The sequence below is a fragment of the Sabethes cyaneus genome, chromosome 2, assembly GCF_943734655.1.
Source record: "Sabethes cyaneus chromosome 2, idSabCyanKW18_F2, whole genome shotgun sequence".
NCBI classification, from domain to species: domain Eukaryota; kingdom Metazoa; phylum Arthropoda; class Insecta; order Diptera; family Culicidae; genus Sabethes; species Sabethes cyaneus.
In genome coordinates, this window is record NC_071354.1 from 170,015,567 (window position 1) to 170,037,332 (window position 21,766).

Sequence of the window (21,766 nt, forward strand, 5' to 3'; positions counted from 1 at the left end):
TTGTTAAAAAAAAACTAAGTTCCGTAGACAGTGTTATCCTTAGACATATATTGAAATAATCGTTCGTAATTAGTACGTTACCAAATATACAACAAAAATTAACATAGTTGGAAGCCTTTTGCTTTCTAGCCGGTATTTTCCTCGTCAAATGACCTTTTTCTACATACAATCATTATAGAATTAATGAAAAAATATACTGGGTATGCCGATTTAATACACTATCATATATTTCGAAAATGTCCTTAGTGACATGATACGTCTAACGAAATATTCTGCCGGTACTGAAAGGATGAGCGCTTAATGTAAATATAGTATGTGCAATTTTCAAGATGCATTATAAGTGCTAGAATTATCCTTTTTAAAAACACGATCTTGTCATTCTGCCAACCACTCGGACATCTTTAAGATATACCTACCTGCCATGTCGGTTCATTTAGAGAAACCAGAATCCACAACAGAAATAGTGGATTGAATAACAATCGCGAGAGATACTTAATACACTTTTAAAATAAACGAAGAAAACGTCAGGGATGGTGCGTGCTTTTTGTAGTGACTATAGAAGAGTTTGGTTCAGTAAAAGAGCTTTAATTGTAATAATATATTTGTTATTGTATTTGATGACAAGCCATTGAATTTTACCGTGGTGGGCCAAAAGAGACCGCGTAAAGCATGGGCCAAAATACCTCATTTACCCTAGTCAACCAGAAGTTATCCGGATACAGTCAAATTTCGGTAATTGCACTAAGGTTATCGCCGATTTTTACAAAAGCTTTTATTAACTGGGCTGTGTTGTTATAGGTAACAGTTCAAGTGTTGTTCATTTTAGCTATTGGCTTTATCAGATCAGCGCGATTATGTAAAGTTCTCAAAATCGACGATAACCTTAGTGCAATTAACGAAATTTGACTGTACCCGTAAAAGTTGATAACATTGATCACTTTTTCCAGTTTTTCTAAAATATTTTTTCTGTAAATAAAATGAATGTATACTTACTTACTAGTTTTTCGGCGACAATCCGCTTATCAAATCCATGCCAAATTCAGGAGTCGTCTCTACATTACTCGGACTTGGGCTGCCGCTCTCCTCTCCAGTCGTCCCTAACACCCGCTGTTCGGGTACAGGTACAGGGTCTGTCTCGAAGTCGTCGGCCTCTAGGAAGGAAAACAGGAGGAATAGGAAGGGGTGGATGAAGGATTTGGACAAACACAAACACATACATACCGTGAAATTTTTGTACCCCCGAGGAGATACTGCAATCCTTGGTAGCTAACTTATCAATAATACACCCCCTGGGGGGTAAGGTAATGTAGTATAATGTGCCCTCCTTAAGAATAAATGGATATATTTCAAATGGGCTACCCAAGATTAATGTTAGGGTATAGTCGTTATCGTCAGACCACTGTTATGGTCGGGCCATCACGATTTTACAGTTTTAGTAACTCATGATATCTATGATACAACCATTGTAAAACTTGTTACTGTGATAGCTAACTTTTCATAATATTGTGAGTTTCAATCGTGTATTCAAAACACTCGTACTGAATTCAGTGACTAAATCTTACAAAAAAAGTTTTCCAGGGGCAATGAACTTTTCGTCAAGAAATGATTTATGAAATGCAATTATCGAGATAAATTTTGAAAATGTATAAAGTGTGTTGTGCTGCACACGAAGCCTATGGAAAAATCCCCTCTAGTAAGGTGTTTGGGAAGGCTAAGGTGAAATACTAGAAAAGTGCTATGTATTTGTAAAGGTCGGGCCACTTGAGTAGTCATGGTTGGGCCACCATAATTTTAGGCGCAGAAGCGCAATAATCGCTAGAGAATGTCAGTCACGTAAACTGTGATGAAATAAAGCAAAATTAATACGATAAAAACCTAGATTTTTGTTGTTTTTTTCATTGTAGTTGTACATTTCGGAAAAGGCGATTGTAGCAATATTGATTTTACAAGATCGCCCAAATTTCGTAAAAATGCAATTAAAATAGGGTATTTGTACCTATATGAACCGTTGTTCACGGAATTCATTCTTTCCATGTCTCTATCCATCTCTCTTGAAATTCTATTCAATACGTATGTCTTAGATTTTCTGCGGTGGCCCAACCTGCACAACATGGCCCGACTATAACAACATTTTTTGTCTTCACGTAAATGCCTATAACTTTTTTATTTTTCAAGCAATCAGTTCAAAACTTTATGGAATTATACCTTATTCGAAGACCTTTGCAACGATGTATTTAGATTTCTAATATTCCTTTTAAAACGAAAGTTATGGGCAAATTCCAAAACGTGGCCCAACCACGACGACACTCCCCTACAACCAGGGATGATTCCTCCTCAGAAGAAAAAAAGAGAAGAGAAAAATTCAAACTGTGCTCAGTCTTCAACGCGATTTATTCTGCTCCGTTTCATTTTAACTTTTCTCTTTCTTGCTGAATGCAGTTGTATGAGCAACCGCACACTGCGCTACTCATTGCGGAGCAACAGAATGTTAATACACTTTGAATACGTTGATGCGATGCGTTGACGTATGACAACTACGGGTAGTTTTAACATGGATAGTGCGTTGAGAAAAAACGACGATTGTAAATAGCGGTCATTGCCATCAGACAAATATTAATCCAATAATGCAGTTGAATCATGATTCTTACATTTAGTATATTCAGTTGAGTTTGGCTGTCCGTGAACGCAATTGCATCATATGGTTAGGCATGTCACAACGGCAACAGTGCGAAAAATGTTATTTAGATATGACAACATTGGAATTCCCATGCACTTGCTTCTTGACGCGCACCTACAGGAAAGTCCCATTATAAACAAAGGTGATTCTCCGCTAAGATTCAAAATTTAACGACGTTTGATTGCCTTGACGCCTCTGAGTCTATAGTTTCTGTACGCGCACCGGTTGTGTCGTTTTTACGCTTAGTGCTGTAGCTACCGAGAGGACCGAGAGCAAAACCGAAAGTTTCTCATTTAAAGAGCGCAATAAGAAGTTTTTCTACGCGTCAGTTTTTCTCTTTATGTTTAGTCTGTTTCTCATTGTGTGGATTTATTTCTCATTTCTGATAGCAGTTCTGCTCATTGTGTTGAAAAAAAGTTGCACTTTTTGCACAATAAGTGAGGAAATAACAAGCCTGGTTACAACTACAAATATATGTTAATTTTTGAGTTTAAAATCAATTGTAACTGTTTATTTCGTTTAACATTGTACAATAGCAATGTTAGGAATTATTTAAAAACGGCGTCTAAAATTTGGGTTTCTCGTCTATGCGGGCAATATGCCCCAGCTGCAGTATATTACGCTCCACGTTGTGTTTTAAGTATTTGTGCAATTGACATGCCTACTCTATTTTGTAGAAAGTTAAACTTTCTTAGATATTGTCAAAATATTGTGTTTTCATATAAATTAAACCTCATGTCGGTCTATTGGGGTAGCTTTTCTTCTCTGCATGGGGCATATTATACTGCAAGTGGGGCATATTACCCCGCTTTGTAAAGTAATCTGCCAGCTGCAATGCAATCTGCAACCTGGAATTTAGACGTGGTTGATAAATTATTCCTAGCACTTTTAATCTACAGGGGGCATCCATAAAGTACGTAACGCTTATAGGGGAAAGGGGGGGGGGTTCACCTAATCGTGACGATTTGTGAGGTAGGGGGGAGGGGGGGTATGAAGTTATGTGACGTCACATGAAAAAAAATCAAATGGAAAATTTATTTGGGAAATTGTAATTTATTTTAAGATACAACTATTGAAGGTGATTTTACGCGGTCCAAAAAGCGACGGTGGAACGGTGGAATTTCGGGTCGGATGGAAAGACAAACGCGAGGCACGTTCAAAGTAACAAATTTAACTGATCTATTTATTATCGCCAACTGGCTCTTATATAGGTAATCGGCTGTGTGAGGCACAGCTCGCAAAGGACAAAAGGTATACAATTTGCATATCAAAAAATGAATAGAGTTATAGAGGCTTTTCAAAGCACAAATCAAATCGAATTATACTGATTGTAGCGTGGACGGACACTCCTTAAATTCTGCCACGACATAAACCGCCCACCAAATTACATCTTGGAATTTCCGCTCCATTTCGTCCTGGCACGTAGTCATCTGCTTTATTCCACTTTGCCATACGTTGAAGAGAAAGAACATATTCGTTCTGCCACCGAACACGAAACTGTTGCACGATGCGTTGTACGTGTTCCCATCTGGTTAGGGATCCGATGTTGCGTTCCAACTGATTGATCTCGGGCACGGCACGTAGCGGGCGACCGATGAGAAAATGAGCCGTTGTGAGAGGTTGAGGATCGCTCGGGTCACTGGAGAGTGGAGAGATTGGCCGGGAGTTCATACAGGCCGACACTTGAGCGAGGACGGTACTCAACTCTTCGAAAGTGAATCGAGCATCGCCACCGATTTTGCTCAGGAACCCCTTCGTCACCCTTATTCCTGCCTCCCAGAGGCCACCGTGGTGCGGCGATCGTGCAGGAATGAACTTCCACTCAATTCCTTTGTTGGAGAAGAAGTCTACCACCGTATCGTCTTGCTCGGCTTCGTCGATGTGTTGGTACAGCTCACGGAATTTTCGGGCAGCTCCCCGAAGGTTGGTAGCGTTGTCCGAGTAGAGTCTGCTTGGCAACCCATATCGGCTGCTAAAGCGTGTGAAAGCAGCGATGAATGCGGATGTGCTGAGATCCGAAACTGCTTCTAGATGCACGGCGCGGGTGCAAAGGCACACGAACAGTGCGATGTAGCCTTTGCTAGATGTAGCGCCACGAGTGCGCCGACTGATGATAGTGATAGGCCCGGCATAATCAATACCGGTGATGGAAAAGGGGGGATTCGGTGTCAGACGATCGCTAGGTATCTGTCCCATTAGTTGATGCAAGGGTGCTGGCTTCGCACGCACACATTCGACGCAGGCTCGACAAGTCTTTCGGGCAGCACTCGTTCCTCCAACAATCCAAAAACGTCGTCGTACAGCAGTGAGCAATGATTGCGGTCCACAGTGAAGCTGCTCGTGGTGCTCGTGATGGAGAATGAGTGCGGTGAGAAGTGAGTTGCGCGGCAGCAAGATAGGATGTTTCATACCGTAGCTGAGCTCCGAGAGCTGCAGCCTACCGCCCACCCTGAGGAGATGGTGTTCGTCCAGATATGGTTTTAGCTGGCGAAGTGAGCTGCTGAGATTTACTTCTCCATTGCGTTGTAGCTGATTGATTTCCTTCTGGTAATGCTGGCTCTGTACATGGCGTACGTAGACTTGCATGGCGCTATTGATCTCTTGTGGTGTTAGACGATTGGTTACTCTCTGCTCTCGATGGGGAAATCGTAGCATTCGCGCTGTGATGCGTAGTAGAAGTGTGAGATTCGGGTAGTATCGAGATAGCATATCATCAAGAAATTGGTTTTCGTACACAACCAAATATGCCACTGCAGTCGATCGTTGTTCCCTTTCAACCTGTCGCTGCTGGGTGACGTCGAGTGTAGAGGTAGTTTCGTCGGTAGAGGATGATTCGCTCCAGCTTGGGCCATGCCACCAAAGCGAATTATTGATCAATTGCTCTGGCAGAGCACCACGTGAGATCACATCGGCTGGGTTGTTGTGTGTGTCTACGTGATGCCAGTTGATTGCCGGTAGGAGCGTGGTGATCTCGGCCACTCGGTTGGCGACAAATGTTTTCCACCTTGAAGCGCCGCCATGGATCCATGCCAGTGCAACCGTTGAATCCGAAAAAGCTCGAACCTCGTGGAAAGGTATAGGATTTGCCTTCGTCACATTCGCTATTAGTCGAGCCAAAATCACCGCCGCACACAACTCTAATCGGGGTAACGTTGTTCGTCCATTCCCAATCGGCGCCGTTTTGGATTTCGCACACAGCAAATGCGATGATGTATTGCCGCACTTATCTATAGCCCGAATGTAGACGCAAGCACCCATCGCTCTTTCGGAAGCATCACTGTAGCCGTGCAGATAGATGCGAGAGGCATGTTGGATGCCAATCACACGACGTGGTACCTGTAACGAGTGTAAATCGGAAAGGTTTTGCACAAATACTAACCAACTTTGAATCAACTCACCCGGGGGAGTTTCGTCCCAGTCCACCTTCAGTTCCCACAATTGCTGCATGACCATCTTCGCTTTGATGACGATCGGAGCTAGTAAGCCTAGCGGATCGAAGATGCTGGCGATTTGCGAGAGCATGGTCCGTTTTGTGGGCTGAAAGATCTTATTCGTTGAATTGAAAAACTGGAACACGTCGCTGCACGGCTGCCAGTGGATGCCGAGCGCCTTTATGGTGTGGGTATTGTTGAGTTCGATGGGTAGCTGCATTTCGATATCTTCGACGGGAATGTCTTGTAAAACTGTTGCACTATTTGACGCCCACTTCCGCAGGTGGAAGCCACCAGAGGCGAAAATGTTGGTCACTTGTTGTCGTAGTAAAACTGCTTCTTCTTCGGAGTCAGCTCCTATCAGCACGTCATCGACGTAGGTGCCCTTTTCTGCCTTCTCAACCGCTGTCGGATACTGCTGTCTGTGTGATTCCAATAGCTGCTGCAGGCATTTTGTTGCCAAATACGATGCACTCTTCGTCCCATAGGTGACGGTGTTTAACCGATACGCTTGCACAGGCTGGTCACTGTCCCACCTCCATACGATGAATAAATGATCTTCGTCTGCCAATTTTATCATGCGATACATTTGCTTAATATCACCGGTGAACACAATTTGCGGAAAACGAAATCGTAGAAGAATGTCCACTAGTGAGTCCTGTAGCACCGGACCTGCCATAAGAATATCGTTAAGAGACAGGTCGCTTGCGGTCTTCGCTGCGGCATCATAGACGACACGATATTTTGTTGTGGAACTAGATTCTTTTACCACACAATGGTGAGGTAGATAGATAGCATCGTGCGGAGGATTCTCGATGAGTGTCATATGACCGGAGTCGAGGTACTCACGGAGAAACGCATGGTATTCAAGTTTGAGATGAGTGTTCCGCTGCAGCTTTCGCTCGATGTGGCTCAGTCGTCTTTCGGCTATTAGTCTTGACTCACCCAGTAGAGTCGGAGAATGTAGATACGGTAAGCGCACAATGAAATTACCATCATCGTCTCGTACGGTGTGTTTGTAGAAGTGCTCTTCGCATCGTTTTTCTTCGTCGCTAAGATGAGGTGAAAAGGCTGTATATTCCTCCAGTTCCCAAAAGCGTTTTAGTTGTTGGTTGAGGCTGTCGTCAGTGGTGGACAATAAGCACGTCGAGGTCGTCTTGTGTGGAATAGTATCTCGATATCGACCAGCAACTACCCACCCTAACTTGGTATTTTGTAAGGTAGGCAGGCTATCGTCAGAACTTAGCGAGATTTTTCCAGGCTCGAGAAGCTGGAAAAATAGTTCAATGCCAAGAAGTACGCTAATCTTACCGGGGCGATGAAATAGTGGATCGGCCAGGGTGATCGAACCCGGAATAGGCCAACCGTCGGTGTTCGCAGGTTTGACTGGGAGCGTATTTGTAATTTTCTCGAGCACCATGCAGGGGACCGTTGTACGATAGTCCGTGCATCGGGACGCCACGATGATTTCCGCGCATTTGTTTGCATGCGCGGGGGTAGATGAAATGCCTTCTAGATTCATGTCTGCTTCCAGTAGGTCGAGATCAAGTTCCCTACAGAAAGTCTGGCTGATAAAATTCACTTGTGACGCGCAATCCAGAACGGCGCGGCAGGCATGAGGGCGTCCATATTTGTCTAGGACATTAATTGACACGGTGGCTAGCAGAACATTGGAGGCGTCAAACTTAGCAGCGGAATCAAGGGCCGAAATCAAAGATTGGGCAGCCGGACCACCACTAGAGTGAGCAGCATTCGATGTGGAGGGAATTTGTGGATCTTGACGGGTGAGGGCAAAATGCAGAAGGGTGTGATGGTGTGAACCACATTTGCGACAGTTACCCGATTTGCATGATTCACCCGCATGCCTTTTTAGGCAATTACGGCACAGTCGGTGGGCACTTGCTGCAGCGAGCCTTTCCTCTGGGCTCATGTGGATGAACTTACCGCACTGATAGAGTGGATGGGGAGATTTTGCACAGACGTCGCAGTTCGATACTGTATTGGTGGCGACGAGAGCGGTTGCTCCCTTATACTGCGGTTTTACGAAAGGCTTGCTGATGGTAGCTGATGTTCGTTGTTTGATAGGCTGGGCCTGTGCAGCTTGCAGAGCAAAGCTGCGCGAGTCGATAAATGCGAGGAACACTTTCAGAGTGACGGCAGTTTCCTCCATATCGGCAACCTTTTGATACCAAAGCTGTTTGGTTTCTGAGTCCAGTTTTCGGACCAGGATGAATAGCAACCAAGTATCACGATCCTCTCGTTGCATGGCTTGAAGGGCACGAACAACCTCGTCGGAGACATCATGCAATGAACGCAACGCTTGAGCAGACGGTATCGTCATGGCTTGTTGGTTGAGAAAGCGTTCGATGTGCTTGTGAGCTATCTCGAGTGGCTTATCGTAGCGGGCTTTGAGCTTTGCCAGAGCAGGAGCGTAATTCGTATCCTCAATTTTCAGATGGGAGATGAGCGTAGCAGCTTCTCCGGAAAGATGGGTTTTTAGAAAGTACAGTTTTTGGCTATCCCTGAGCGATGGGTTTCCGTCAACCATGCTCTTGAATAGATCGATGAATGACTGCCACTCGAGATAGTCCCCGGAGAAAGGGGGGAGGTTCATGCGGGGCAACTTGAGATCGGACAGCGGTGTGAGGGCATGGACATTATCAGCGACAGCAACGGATGTACTCGTACCAGCAGCCATTCTACCCGACATTGCACGGAGTAGTTCGGCTTGCTGCTGTGCAAGCTGATTAATAATTTCACTCTGCGACGGAGATCGCTCTTCTTGACTGCGATCGCGATTCTGCACTGCTTTTAGCACTTTCGCAAGGCGATTCTTCAGCCCAATGTAGGCCTTTTCAAAAGTACACTGGTTTTGCACAGCGTCAATGTATTTTTCTTCATCTTCACATATGTCCAGAATCCTTTTGTGCACTGTACCATACGCAATCCAAATATCACCGAGCACTTCGAGTTCGGTTTGTACCTCGATTTCGTCCACTGCTTGCGTCTCTAGTCCTTTCACGGTTTCAGCCACACGTTTGATACGTGGCTCTAGAGATTTTCTCTCGCGAATCAGTTTTTCCATCGTGGGAAACCACTTAGTTCACAATGTCCGTTTTTGTCCCACAAAGAAACACTAACGATCACTGTGCCACGGATTGGCAGAAGCACTAATTGGCCGTAGAAATGGCGGGCAACGGGGCCAACACTCGCGACACAGAATGATCGATACTAGGCGGTTCACGTCGAGAACTTTCGCGCATCCGGTTCGAAGGACCATATGATTTTACGCGGTCCAAAAAGCGACGGTGGAAGGGTGGAATTTCGGGTCGGATGGAAAGACAAACGCGAGGCACGTTCAAAGTAACAAATTTAACTGATCTATTTATTATCGCCAACTGGCTCTTATATAGGTAATCGGCTGTGTGAGGCACAGCTCGCAAAGGACAAAAGGTATACAATTTGCATATCAAAAAATGAATAGAGTTATAGAGGCTTTTCAAAGCACAAATCAAATCGAATTATACTGATTGTAGCGTGGACGGACACTCCTTAAATTCTGCCACGACAGAAGGCTTCTATAAAATTAACGTACTGATGTAAATAGTTAATAGTTAAATGTTTTGAATGAACACTTTTTTTAACATATATGTGTGAATAAAACTCATTTATTCTATGTAGTATGAAATCTCCATTAAGGCTTTAAAGAACATGCAGTACACCGCTGAAGAGCTGATTCAGTACTGTCCTGCCTAAAAGATTTTTGCAACCGCAAATACCAGTCGCACAAACTACTGGGATGCTACCAGAGACCCATGGCAATGTTCTCCCTTGATATTCGTGCTGAACTCAATCGATGAACAAAAACTCATACCGAAGTTCCACGGCTGCTTTTAAGGTTTTTCGGTATAATTTATACTGCCCCTTACTCAAAAGCTCTCTGAAGGATAGAGTTTAAGCCACTTGCGGATTAAATTTCGCATCTAAGGTAGTGTTGAATGGTTGCACGATTGAAAGAATGAGCCGTGACGTGACGTACTTTCTCACGGGGGATCACGAATGTGTGACAAAATGTGCCAAGGGGGGAGGGGGAGTCGATTTTAGTCAAAATTTGCGTGACGTACTAAATGGATGTCACCTACAATACTAACTGAGGCTAATAGTGGCAATAGACTTTCACTTATAACTATTTATCTGTATTTAAAGTCTCATCTGCAATGGGGCATATCGCACCGTCACCGTCGATTCAGCTCGCTGAATCGTAGCCATATGATAATTAAGTTTGCAGTGACCAGACAGGGATCTGACAAGAATACTGCAGTTTACCTTAGAGTGTTGTACAAGGCTTAAGAATGAAACTTTTCGTTTGATGACAAGTTTCAAGATTTTTCCAATAACGTTCATGTTCAGATGAAAACCAAGATCGAATCTTTTGTTTTATCCAACATGCTGCAATTGGTAAAGCAGGTTACGGTGCGAAACCCGGCTTTTTTGCTCCAGATCTTGCTAGTTCATCAGCCCATTCATTTCCGGTTATACCAGAATGGCCAGGGACCCAAACCAGATGAACGGCATTTAGAATGCTTAGTTCTTCTAATTGAGTGTGGCAGGCGATGACTGTTCTAGATTTAGAATTAGTCGCACAAAGAGCTTTTGTAGCGGCTTGACTAACAGAACAGAAATTCGGTTCTTTTTGAAGTATCAAACTGAGCTCCGCACATAATTGCACAGATTTAAGTTTGAAAAACCGTGCAGTAACTGCCCAACGAATAGGATTCCTCCAATTCCAGCTCACGGCAGTAAACACCAGCACCCGCGCGACCTTCGTACAAGGAACCATCGGTATAACAGACCACGTAGTCGCAAATTTTCCTTTCCAAGTAGCCTGACATCCAATCCTCTCTAGAAGGAAAGTCACTTGAGAAAGTCCAATATGGGAAAGTACGCATGAGCGTTACATCGCCAGGAGCAACGGCAAACTTGTCCTCAGCAACAATTTGCGACCACAATCGAGTATGACCAGTGGAACCGTCCACCGACTGCAAAAGGCCAATCGCGTGTGGTCGATAAGCTCATATTAGTGCCTCTTGCTTCAGGTGAAAGTGTAGAGATTTAATATTGAAAATAGCTTCTAGGGCGGCAGTAGGAGTTGTAGTAAATGCACCAGACATTGCCATTAAACACATCCTTTGAAGATGGTTTAACTTTGTCTGGACAGTCACAACTTCCCCTATCTGCCACCATACAAGACAACCATACGCCAATATTGGTCTGACAACGACCGTGTACAACCAGTGTATGTATTTGGGTTTAAGCCCACATGAGTTTTTTTAATTCGGAAATCAATATTTGTGGACCAGTCAAGCTTGGAGTTGAGAATCAACGCCACGTACTCCACCTCGTTCACAACATCAACATCCGAATCGTAGGAGCGCAGAGCGTGAGCTCCATTGGTATTTCTACGTCTTGAAAAAAGACGATAGATGTTTTGCTCGGATTTACCGAAAGTGCAGTTTCTCGGCGCCACGTTTCCACGACGCGTAGTGCCTGCTGCATTAAGTCGAATAATGTGCTTATGCACTTTCCAACTACTAGGATGGGATAGTCATCCGCAAAACCATATGACGGATAGCCTAGACCATTGAGTTTCCTCAGTAGGCCATCCGCCACAAGGTTCCATAAAAGAGGCGAGAGAACGCCACCTTGTGGACATCCACAAACCCTTTGCTTCCAAATGCTTGCTTGCCGTAAGGACGAAAAAAGCAATCGGTTACTAAGCTTTTGTTCCATCCACTTTATGATTATTGAAGGCACATTATGATAACGAGCAGCCTCCAAAATGGAAGCGAAAGATACGTTATCAAATGCGCCTTCAATATCCAAAAAAGTTTCTAAGCAAGATTCCTTTTGTGAAAAAGCAACCTCAATTTTATCCACCACATCATGTAATAAAGTGGTTGTAGACTTGCCACTTTGATAAGCATGTTGTGCTGAATGAAGGGGAACTTCTGCTAAGCTTGTTTCGCGGATGTGGTGATCAACAATCCGCTCAAGTGAATTAAGCAAGAAAGACGTTAGACTGATTGATCTAAAACTTTTTGCTTGCCCGTATGTCGCGCGTCCACCTTTAGGAATAAACTTAATGCTTATTTCACGCCATTGAGTTGGGATGTACCCAATAGCAATACTACACACAAACATCCTTCTCAGAATGTGTTTGAAGTACTTGAATCCTTTCTGCAGTAGAATAGGGTATATTCCATCTGTTCCAGGAGATTTGTATAGAGAGCAGCTGTTCACGGCCCACTTAATCGCTTCAGTTGTGACAAGTCTTCGAGCAAAAGCCCATGAGTCTAAGCCACCAAAAACCAGTTCGGTATGGGAAAGCAGAGAGATCGGACACTTGTATGTTTTCGCGATACGTTGGATCGAAAAATCAGTAGTTTTCGCTTTGATTCAATATACGCGAGTGCCTCTAGTTGAAATTCCTATAAGCAAGAGTGACTAACGATGAGTTTATACCCCGCGGATCGGAATGAGTGATATTTTGAGCTAATAGTGATGAAAAGTGCGATTCCGATCCAAGCTATTTCAGCTTTTTCCTTTGTCGGTTATGCATGTCTGTGTATTCGAGCAATGATATTGCGGCAATATCTTGCCCGCTCAGCTGTGTGCTCAGCGCAAGAAAAAGTCCGTTTCGGCAGTTCGTATAATGTGTATCAAATGCAAAGTGCATGTGTGTTAGTGAAGCAGTTGGGGCTTGTTAATTTTTTTGCCAGCACTTAACTTCGTGCTTTCTGTGTGTGCATTTCGCTGCTGTGCTACTTGCCGTTGAAGTCGCTGACGAATAAACCGTATCACCGCCGTTTGTCTTTTCGTGTTTTTGCTTGCTAGTGGTGGGAATAAGAGACCATCATGCAAATGCAAACAGTCTGTACATAGTGTACGGGTGCCATGCTCCCCATGTGTAAGGTCTGATATGTAGAGTGGTCAGAGGACGTTCCGACGAGTGCTTAGATAAGTAGTGCCCAGGTAACCAATAAGCATTAAAATAAGCAGTAAATCAGTCGTTTATTAGCATCCCTGGCGTTTTATACTGCAGGTTGTTGTTTATCAGCTTTTTGACTGCATAACTGTTGTAAATTGGCATCCACAATTCTATTTAAATTCTTCTTGTTGGTAACTAGTTGCAAATAAGCATAGTCAGCACTATAAGAGGGCTAGCAGTAAAGTGGCCGCATATTTTGCCAAAATAGCATTTAAGTAGCATTTAAGGCAACTTAAATGCTTATCGGCTTGCTTTTAAATTGCATTGGAAATGCTTATTGGTTACCTGGGTGGTTTGACTGTTTGTTTTTTAGGCTGAAGACTGATGTGTGGCGATGTCTTTCTTGTGTGCTGTCCGTTTTGTTACACAGTCGCAGACTTTGCTGGTCCATCGGGAGGCTGACTCGGTTAATAATACAGTGTACAATTTTATACAATTGAATGTACTTTTAAAATATAGTTTATTAATTAGTATATGACTGCGATACATAAACAAGTGAAGAATCATTGCCACCATAATAGATATTCTTTATATATATATATTGTATATTTATATTACTCATTATTGAATACATTTACATATACATCATTAAAAGGGAGGGGAGGGAGCATCAGGGTACCAAATGAATCGAAGACTGGATGAGGGATGTGGTAACCAGCCCAAGTCATATAAGGTCGGAGAGGATTTTGACGCGCCCTTCTAGCACACAAATCATCACGCAAGATAAGTTTGCACGGCGAAGTTATGTATCTAGAAACCGGAGGTCTATGCTGGAAGGAGTGTCTTATATTCCCGTGGAAACATATAAGCGACATTGCTTATAGATCCACCCAACCCCTTTTTGTCCTTCACGAACAGCATTGACATGAAAGTTACTGGGTAGATAAATTCGATACTGCAGTAATTCTACTTGCATACAATGGGAAACCCTTGAGGTGATGGTGGCTATCCCCATACATACATACATACATGAGTCTAAGCCACCAAAAACGATTTCTGGATCGTTTCGAAATTCAGCTTCCACACAGCCTGGAAAGTGACTATAAAAGAGACATTCCAGGATTTCATTGTCATTCGAACAGTATTTGCCGTTCGAACTTTGAATGTTATTAACCTGATAATCTTTCGATTTTGACAGTATTTTATTAAGTCGACTTGCCTCGCTGAAACTGGAAACGTTGATGCAGAATCTGTGCCAGATCGTGCGTGCTGAAGATCGTAGAGCCTTTGCATAGGCCTGCTTGAAAGGCTCCACGCCATCCCTACGACGTCTATTCCAGGCTCTTCTGCATCGTTACTTTAGTTCCGTGAGATGAGAGTTCCACCATGGTGTTCCTCTAGTCGTTTTAATAGTTTTTAGCTGACAAGCTACTTCAAAAGCTTCCGCATTTAAAAATGTTGTGACATCTACAGCGACATCTAAGTCTATTGATGACTCAATCGTCGGTTCGAATTCTTGAAATTTCGTCGCCAGTTCCTCCTCAAAGAGTTCCCAGTCGGAAAATCTCGAATTGCGAAATGTTGCAGCGTTCAAGGAGACACCCGAACGATCAAAATTTATGAAGCAATGATCAGAAATTGGTGTCTCATTTGAAACATGCCATTGTGCCAACTCACGACTGATCCTGTTAGAGCAGAGTGTTATATCTAACACTTCCTCTCTACCGGCTCGTATGAAAGTTGGACTATTGCCAATGTTGAGTATTCCAAGGTTGGTACTACTCAAATATTCCTTCAAATCAGAGCCTCTCAGATTGATATCCGAGCTCCCCTAATTGATGTAATGGGCATTGGCATCACTGCCTACAATGAGCGGAAGCCCATTACCCTACCAGCACGGTTGTTACAAAGTAGTTGTGGTAACCGAATTATGACTAATTTCAGTCGTAATCCGGTTGCTTCAACTAAATGACCCTAAAGTGTGCTACTTGGGTAGATTGGCAGTATCTCACCACATTTCTGAAATCGTCCTGGAAGACGGTTCATCGTGAGATAAGTATGCAGAACAGTAGACATAGCGCCTACGGACATCATCCACGACGAGTTCTACTGTGATTGCACTCATACCAGTTTTGCTGAAAACAGCAAAGTTCTGGTTTCCAATATCCGTCGAATGAAAGTAACCCTTGCGAAAATATGGCTCCTGAACCCATGCGATGGTGACAGAGCCATTAAAAAGTTTTTTGCATAAATATAAATTTGCTGCCCGTATGTGTTGAAGATTTATTTGTGCAACTCGAACTATTTGACTAGCAGAGTATATGCACAAACAATCTCCAACACAGATCAGACAGCAAATTGTAAACGAAGCCAATTATGTTGGCCAGAACGCACTTGGCGTAATGCCCATACGGAATATTCCTATGTTGTTCCCACGAGACGCAAAGGACAACAAAGATCGACCGTACCAGAGCACCGCATGGCACAGTAGGGGCAAGATGCCCAAAGCACTCCGTTCGCGACCGGCATGTTTTCACCCCTCCAGCCATTCAGTCATCGGCACGGAGTTAGAGCTTGACTTAGGGACTCCTGATTTGCCGACGGCAGGGTCAGGTCCCGTGGCTAAATTTTTGCTAAACGTACAATTCGGCACCAACCGTTAAAGGGCATAACTACAGAATGTGTAAACAGACCGATTGAGCGTCTCTCTCTGTGTTAATCCAGCAGAAAAAAGACTGCTCCCTCGGTGTGCCCAGACCCCGCAGCCACGCCCTCCGAAAAACCGGTGCCAAACTGCATGATTAGGTAGCCGGAAACCACACGGTGAATGTTCCACCTTCTCTGTCTGCGTACGACAACCTGGTGGTGCGAAACCTTGGCTGCCGTACCCCAGCCGGCACCGCGTGGAAGTAGAGATAGGAAATAGAAAACAGAGGTGATATATTTGCACATGTTCACTCCTTTGCCAGCCTGAAACACTCTCATTTTGAGTTTTTCAGGCTGTAGAGCCCACGGACAATTGATTTTATAAAAAAAATTAACTCATATCCTACAAATTATTTTTTTGTCCTCCGATTTTTCAAGCCAATTTCCAAGGCGGAGGGGGGGGGTAAGTTTGACAAAAACTTTAAAAATAATTTGCAATGGCTCAAAGTGAGCTAATTTACTCTTCTTCTAGCGAACCTAATGTATACTTATGAAGATTGATAAACTTTATATTGAATAGGCTGTACATATTAAAATATAAGCTGCACTGTTCATTATAAGAAAGATATCTTTCAATGTTCAATGTTGGCATCATCTTGCGTAAATTTTCATAAATTTAATTTAATTTAAAGTTCAATGAACACTTAGTATTCTTGAGTTCGTCCTAAAATTATGATAACACACAACGCTTCACGTCCATCCCACAAATGGTACGTTTAAGCTAATACAAACGTGAAAAAATAAATATATTTCTCATCAGACAGTACATATAGTAGACGTCTTTGAATAATTCTTGAACTATCATTCCAACACACGTTACTTTTTTACTAAAAGCCGCCTTGAAAAGAAAGTGCCGCATTCAAGTGAATATTCCCCTCGGACAGCACGTCGTAACATTGCCACGTGCCGCGCTCTCGGTGTGCCACCTCGAGTTCCCAAAAGTCATAATTCCTCACGAAATTTATTATCCTTGGCATATGTGCGGCAGATTCGCACTCGCACACATTCACTCACGTTGCCTCCATCAAACTTGCTGCTGGATCAAAATTCACTTTACGGTGCACACTCATCGTATCCTTTAGCCTATTTTCTCTCACGTCTTGTCGTCGTCGACGCTGCTGCTGCGAGTGCTACGGTGGAGAACATCTTTGGTAAAGTACCGTGACGGTGAGCAGTTTGGGATGTGTTTGGTAGCAACTTTGTGGAAAGTTGCACTGGAAGAGACCACCGTAGGCCGGAGTGGGTTTGACTTCAACGGGCACTGTCGTTTCCAATGGCAAAAGGGAACTTTATGTTGGATGCCTATCTGCGTAAACTGTAGTTTGTCACACGTAAGTAATGCTAAAAAGTTTATTTACTGATTATTACATAGTTGAAAATCTTATAAATGTAATAACAAAGACTAATTAGAAAAAGAGCAGTAAGTTCGTTATTTTGCCTAAATTTTCATACATTTTTTACATTAGAAATATATAAGAACCTTTAGATGCATCATGCATGGAACTGAACGAGCTCAAAGAAAACGATAACCTACTTTTAGTCCTTCCGCCTACAAAAACCCGGCAAAATGAAACACTAGGAGAGGACACCACCGCACCACTGCATAATGCAGGACGGGCGAAGCCAAACGAGCAAAAGAAGTGACTCTCGAAAAACGCATTCCAAATTAGCAATATAAACAGCTTCCGAGTCGTAATCTTCCCGCATTACCGACAGCCTGACAGCTAGTTTACAGCTTCATTATGCTCTGGCTCTCCGGCTTCTCTGTAACTTCCCCCGGCGATAGCGCATAACCGCTGCTTGGGAACCAACTAATGCAGCTCAGTAATAGTTGTCCGTCGTCTGTTATCAAGGAGCAGAGCAAAAACTAATGAGCGGTTCCTATCGTGCCGTAAAACCGTACCCGAAAGTCAGCCGCACCCTTAGCTAACCTACATATAAATAGGACCGAACTGGCGCCGAAGCTGCGGAGTGCAAAACTGAAACCGTTCCTGCTCTGTTCCTCGCAACGCTGCTATTCTTGTTACTATTATTGTTGTTGGGTGGCCACCGACCTACACGGAACATGCCGCCGCGTACAACATAACCAATGTTGATGCTCGTTCGTTTTCGATGGCTGAATGCTGACGGGTAGTTCGCTGATGTAGAGCCACCGAATATTTACTCAATTCCGAAGCACTACCGTGCTCGCAACCGATAAGTGCGAGAATGATAACGAGTGCTCCGTGAGGTGGTTTGAAGATAATAGACCAGTGTTGTAAGATAATTATTTTACATTTGCAAAATTTAGCACGTTTCCATTTCTGTTTGTAACCGACATACTAAAAAAAACAATTGTGTCCTGATTTGAACCTAATCAATTAAAATATTTAAATTATCGTAAAAGCTTATTAGGTAGTGCTCCAAAATTATAATTTTTTCAGCGTCTGAGAACCAAGTAGAATTTTTTTAATATATATCCGTGTTTTAAAAGAAGAGATCACTCACATTTTGATAAATAGATACTGTAGTACCTATAGCCGCTAGATAACAATACTGAAAAGAATAAGAACTCATAGGCTTTAAACTATTTTCACAAAAATGTATGTAGCTTACTAATTTTTATGCAATAAGCATCAAAACCATTGGTTCTCCTCTAACAAGCCATCTTGTCTGTCACTAAGACAGCCGAGGTGGCAATCCAGCGCCAGAGGACAGGTATCCGCTGCTGCGCAGTTGTCACGCTCGACGCTAGTTATTAGCGCTAGTTGGGACTCCATAGCCAACTTGCTTCGGAGCGTCCAAGTGCCGGTGTCGCTATACAGGATTCTGGAATTATTTCCAGAATCGTGTGCTACAACACGGAGGAGGGTCAGAAGTGCGTTACAATTACCGCAGGGGTTCCGCAAGGTTCCATACTGGGCCCGGTGTTGTGGAACGTCATGTATGACGAGGCGTTGTAGTTAAAGTTCCCGGTAGGGGTTGTGATTGTCGGCTTTGCGGACGACATCACGTTGGTAGTCTACGATTCACCGTAGCGTTGAGCGAGGTTGAGTTGACGGCTGCCCACTCTATAAGCAGTGTTGAAGATTGGATGCGCTCCAGGAATCTGGAGCTAGCGCATCATTAAACAACCGCAAATCGGTGCAGCAAGCAAATATCAGCGTCGGGGACTACACTATTTCGTCAACGCGGTCCTTAAAACTTCTGGGAGTCATGGTCGACGACAAGCTCAAGTTCGGGAGCCACGTCGACTATGCCTGCAAGGCTTCCACAGCTATTTCGGCATTATCTCGTATGATATCTAATAGCTCTGCGGTATATGGCAGCAAGCGAAGGCTATTACCGAACGTGGTCCAGTCCATACTCAGGTATGACGGGCCGGTGTGGTCATCGGCGTTAGGTACCAAAAGCTATCAAGTCAATCTGGAAAGAACCTATCGTCTCATGTGCTTGTGAATGACTAGTGCGTATCGCACAGTTTCGCATGACGCAATCTGCGTCTTAGCGGGTATGATGTCTATTGGCATCATCATCAGCGAGGATGTAGAGTGCTTCAACCAACGTGGAACTAGAGGCATACGGAGTACCACAAGATCGGCCTCGATGATCACATGGTCAACTTCCACCTGACACAAATTCTGTCAGGGTATGGTTGTTTTAGACAGTATCTGCACAAGTTTGGGCATGCGGAGTCCTCCGCGTATTCCGAATGCGTGGACGTTGAAGAAACTGCAAAACATGCTTTCTTCATATGCCCTCGTTTCGCGGGCGTGAGAAGCAACATGATGGCAGTGAGCGGACAGGACACTACTCCGGATAACTTAGTCCAAAGGATGTGTTCTAGCTCGGACGTCTGGGGAGCGGTCAATGCGGCTGCTACCCAGATCGTACTTGAGCTACAAAACCACTGGAAAGCCGATCAACGGCGAATAAACAGCCTAACTACCATAGTCCAGTAGTTATCTAAGAGTGTGCGTTAAGCACAATAGTCCATCCCTGAAGTAATACCGATAAGGTGGTGCCAGGGGTGATTGAGGCTGGAGACTCGAGTAGGGTTTTAGTGTATCTGGATCCTCACACCCCATTAGGGGGGTCGGAATACCTAACCCAGTGGTGCCCAGGCATAAACGTGGTGCGGGTCAAATCAGATCGTCCCATGAATCCGCGGGCCGCAATGACCTCTGGCCATTTTCGCGCATACCAATACGTAAAATAGGCGGCAACAAAGGCCGATTTTTAGGATCGTAAAAAAAATATTCAAGTCTGCCATCCCTCAAATCAGTCCGCGGGCCGCACGAATCATCACGAAGGGCCACATGCGGCCCGCGGGTCGCAGTTTGGCCATCACTGACCTAACCCCACTCTCTGAGTTGTCTTCTGAGGTGTCTGACACCACTGTATCTTCTAAGGTGCTCAGCAGACTTTCCTACTCGTGAAAAAAGCAGCTGTTAATACAGTATTACAGAACAATTCTACTCATTTTTATCAAGGAGGGACACAAAAATTTTCCTCTGATATGAAAATATAAATCTATTTTTCTTCACTAACTTAAAATTCAACCTATTGCTGATTCCCGCCTCAATAAACTGACAAATGTGCGAGGTAGAGGTGCCAGGAACGCTTCTAGCATGTTGAGTAAAAATCCATACTAGAATAATATTATATTGTCGGCATGTTTGCAGCACTTGAAAAACAACAACACATAAACCATCTGACTTCCTTTTGCTCTGCTGTTGAAGTACAGTAATCCACCGCATAGGCACTTGGGTGGTGCTGTTTTCTCATTGCAATTTCTCAGGTTTCTTCAAATAGATATAGCTGATTTTTGGTAGGTGATAGGCCATTGGTAAGCCCAACAAGATGCCAAAAATCAGCTTTATTGTAAATTGCGCTTGATAAGAGAGAGAGAGAGAGAGAGAGAGAGAGAGAGAGAGAGAGAAAGAGAGAGAGAGAGAGCAATTTGGATTTTTGCTTTAATTGCTAGAATATCAATATGGCCTAACATATTATTTTTCGTTGATAAATCTAGCAACGCTTCATAAAAACTGTAATAAATCTGATGGATATGACTCCACGTTGAAGGGATTTTATCCATTCAATCCTATTTTATCAACAGCACATCTTTTAACTACACTTCTAATGAAACGGCAATCATGCGTATTCATACAGAGTCATATTATAACCGAACACTACAGCTGTAGCACATTTTTCCAACACAGATATCAAATTCGCCGAGGTTTAATCGTCACGCAGTAAAGAATTTGCGATCTGTTGGGACAACGAACTAGTGTCATTTTTTCTGGCACACTTCCCTAACACATATATCAAATTGGACTAGGTTTAATCGCGTTCGTAATTGGTCATATCCCATTCCAAAAGCATTATAAAACTATAAGTTGTTCGCCTTTGTGTGCATATAAATATTGTTGCCTTGAAGTTATATCGCAGTTTGACAAACAGCCTCCATAAGAACAGTTGTGTATTGATACACTAATGTATTGGTACGCGTTCTCTGGGGAATACTCGGAATTGTTTTGTAAGATATGTTACATAGCCATACACAGTTTTATTCTGGTAATATAAACAACCGCAATAAGATCTGTAATTCGGGTTTGCCGATAGTTTTATTCGAGGTAAATAGTCAGCTTTTAGTATTAAATATGACTCAGTCTTTTTGGCAATGGGTAAGTCCATGTCGTATGTCGTATATGTTCGAATATGTCGTATATGTCGTATGTTCGAATCTCGACTGGGAGAGGCTGTTAGAGTCAATAGGATCGCAGCAACTGGCCCTGCAATTGTGCTGCACTCTAACAGCTGGCTGCGAAGTCTGTCGTATAAAAACAGAAGGTCAAGTTTCGATAACGGAATGTAGCACCTAGGCTTTGCTTTGCTTTGCTATGTCCACTATAAAGCTTTAGGTAATCGTTATTCCGCAATAAAATCTTCATATAATTTATAAAAACCAAGCAGTTGTAGATT

General features: G+C 43.5%; 1 protein-coding gene across 1 annotated transcript; it reads right to left on the reverse strand.

Moving 5' to 3' along the window:
- Positions 1-4,027: 4,027 nt before the first annotated feature.
- Positions 4,028-9,193, reverse strand: LOC128736332 (uncharacterized). The gene has a single exon (XM_053830809.1). It carries the CDS (start codon positions 9,191-9,193, stop codon positions 4,028-4,030), a length of 5,166 nt encoding a protein of 1,721 aa, XP_053686784.1.
- Between the last annotated feature and the right edge of the window lie 12,573 nt (positions 9,194-21,766).

Coding starts and splice junctions, on each gene's coding strand:
- LOC128736332 (XM_053830809.1), bottom strand. CDS start 9,193: ATGGAAAAACTGATTCGCGAGAGAAAATCTCTAGAGCCACGTATCAAA.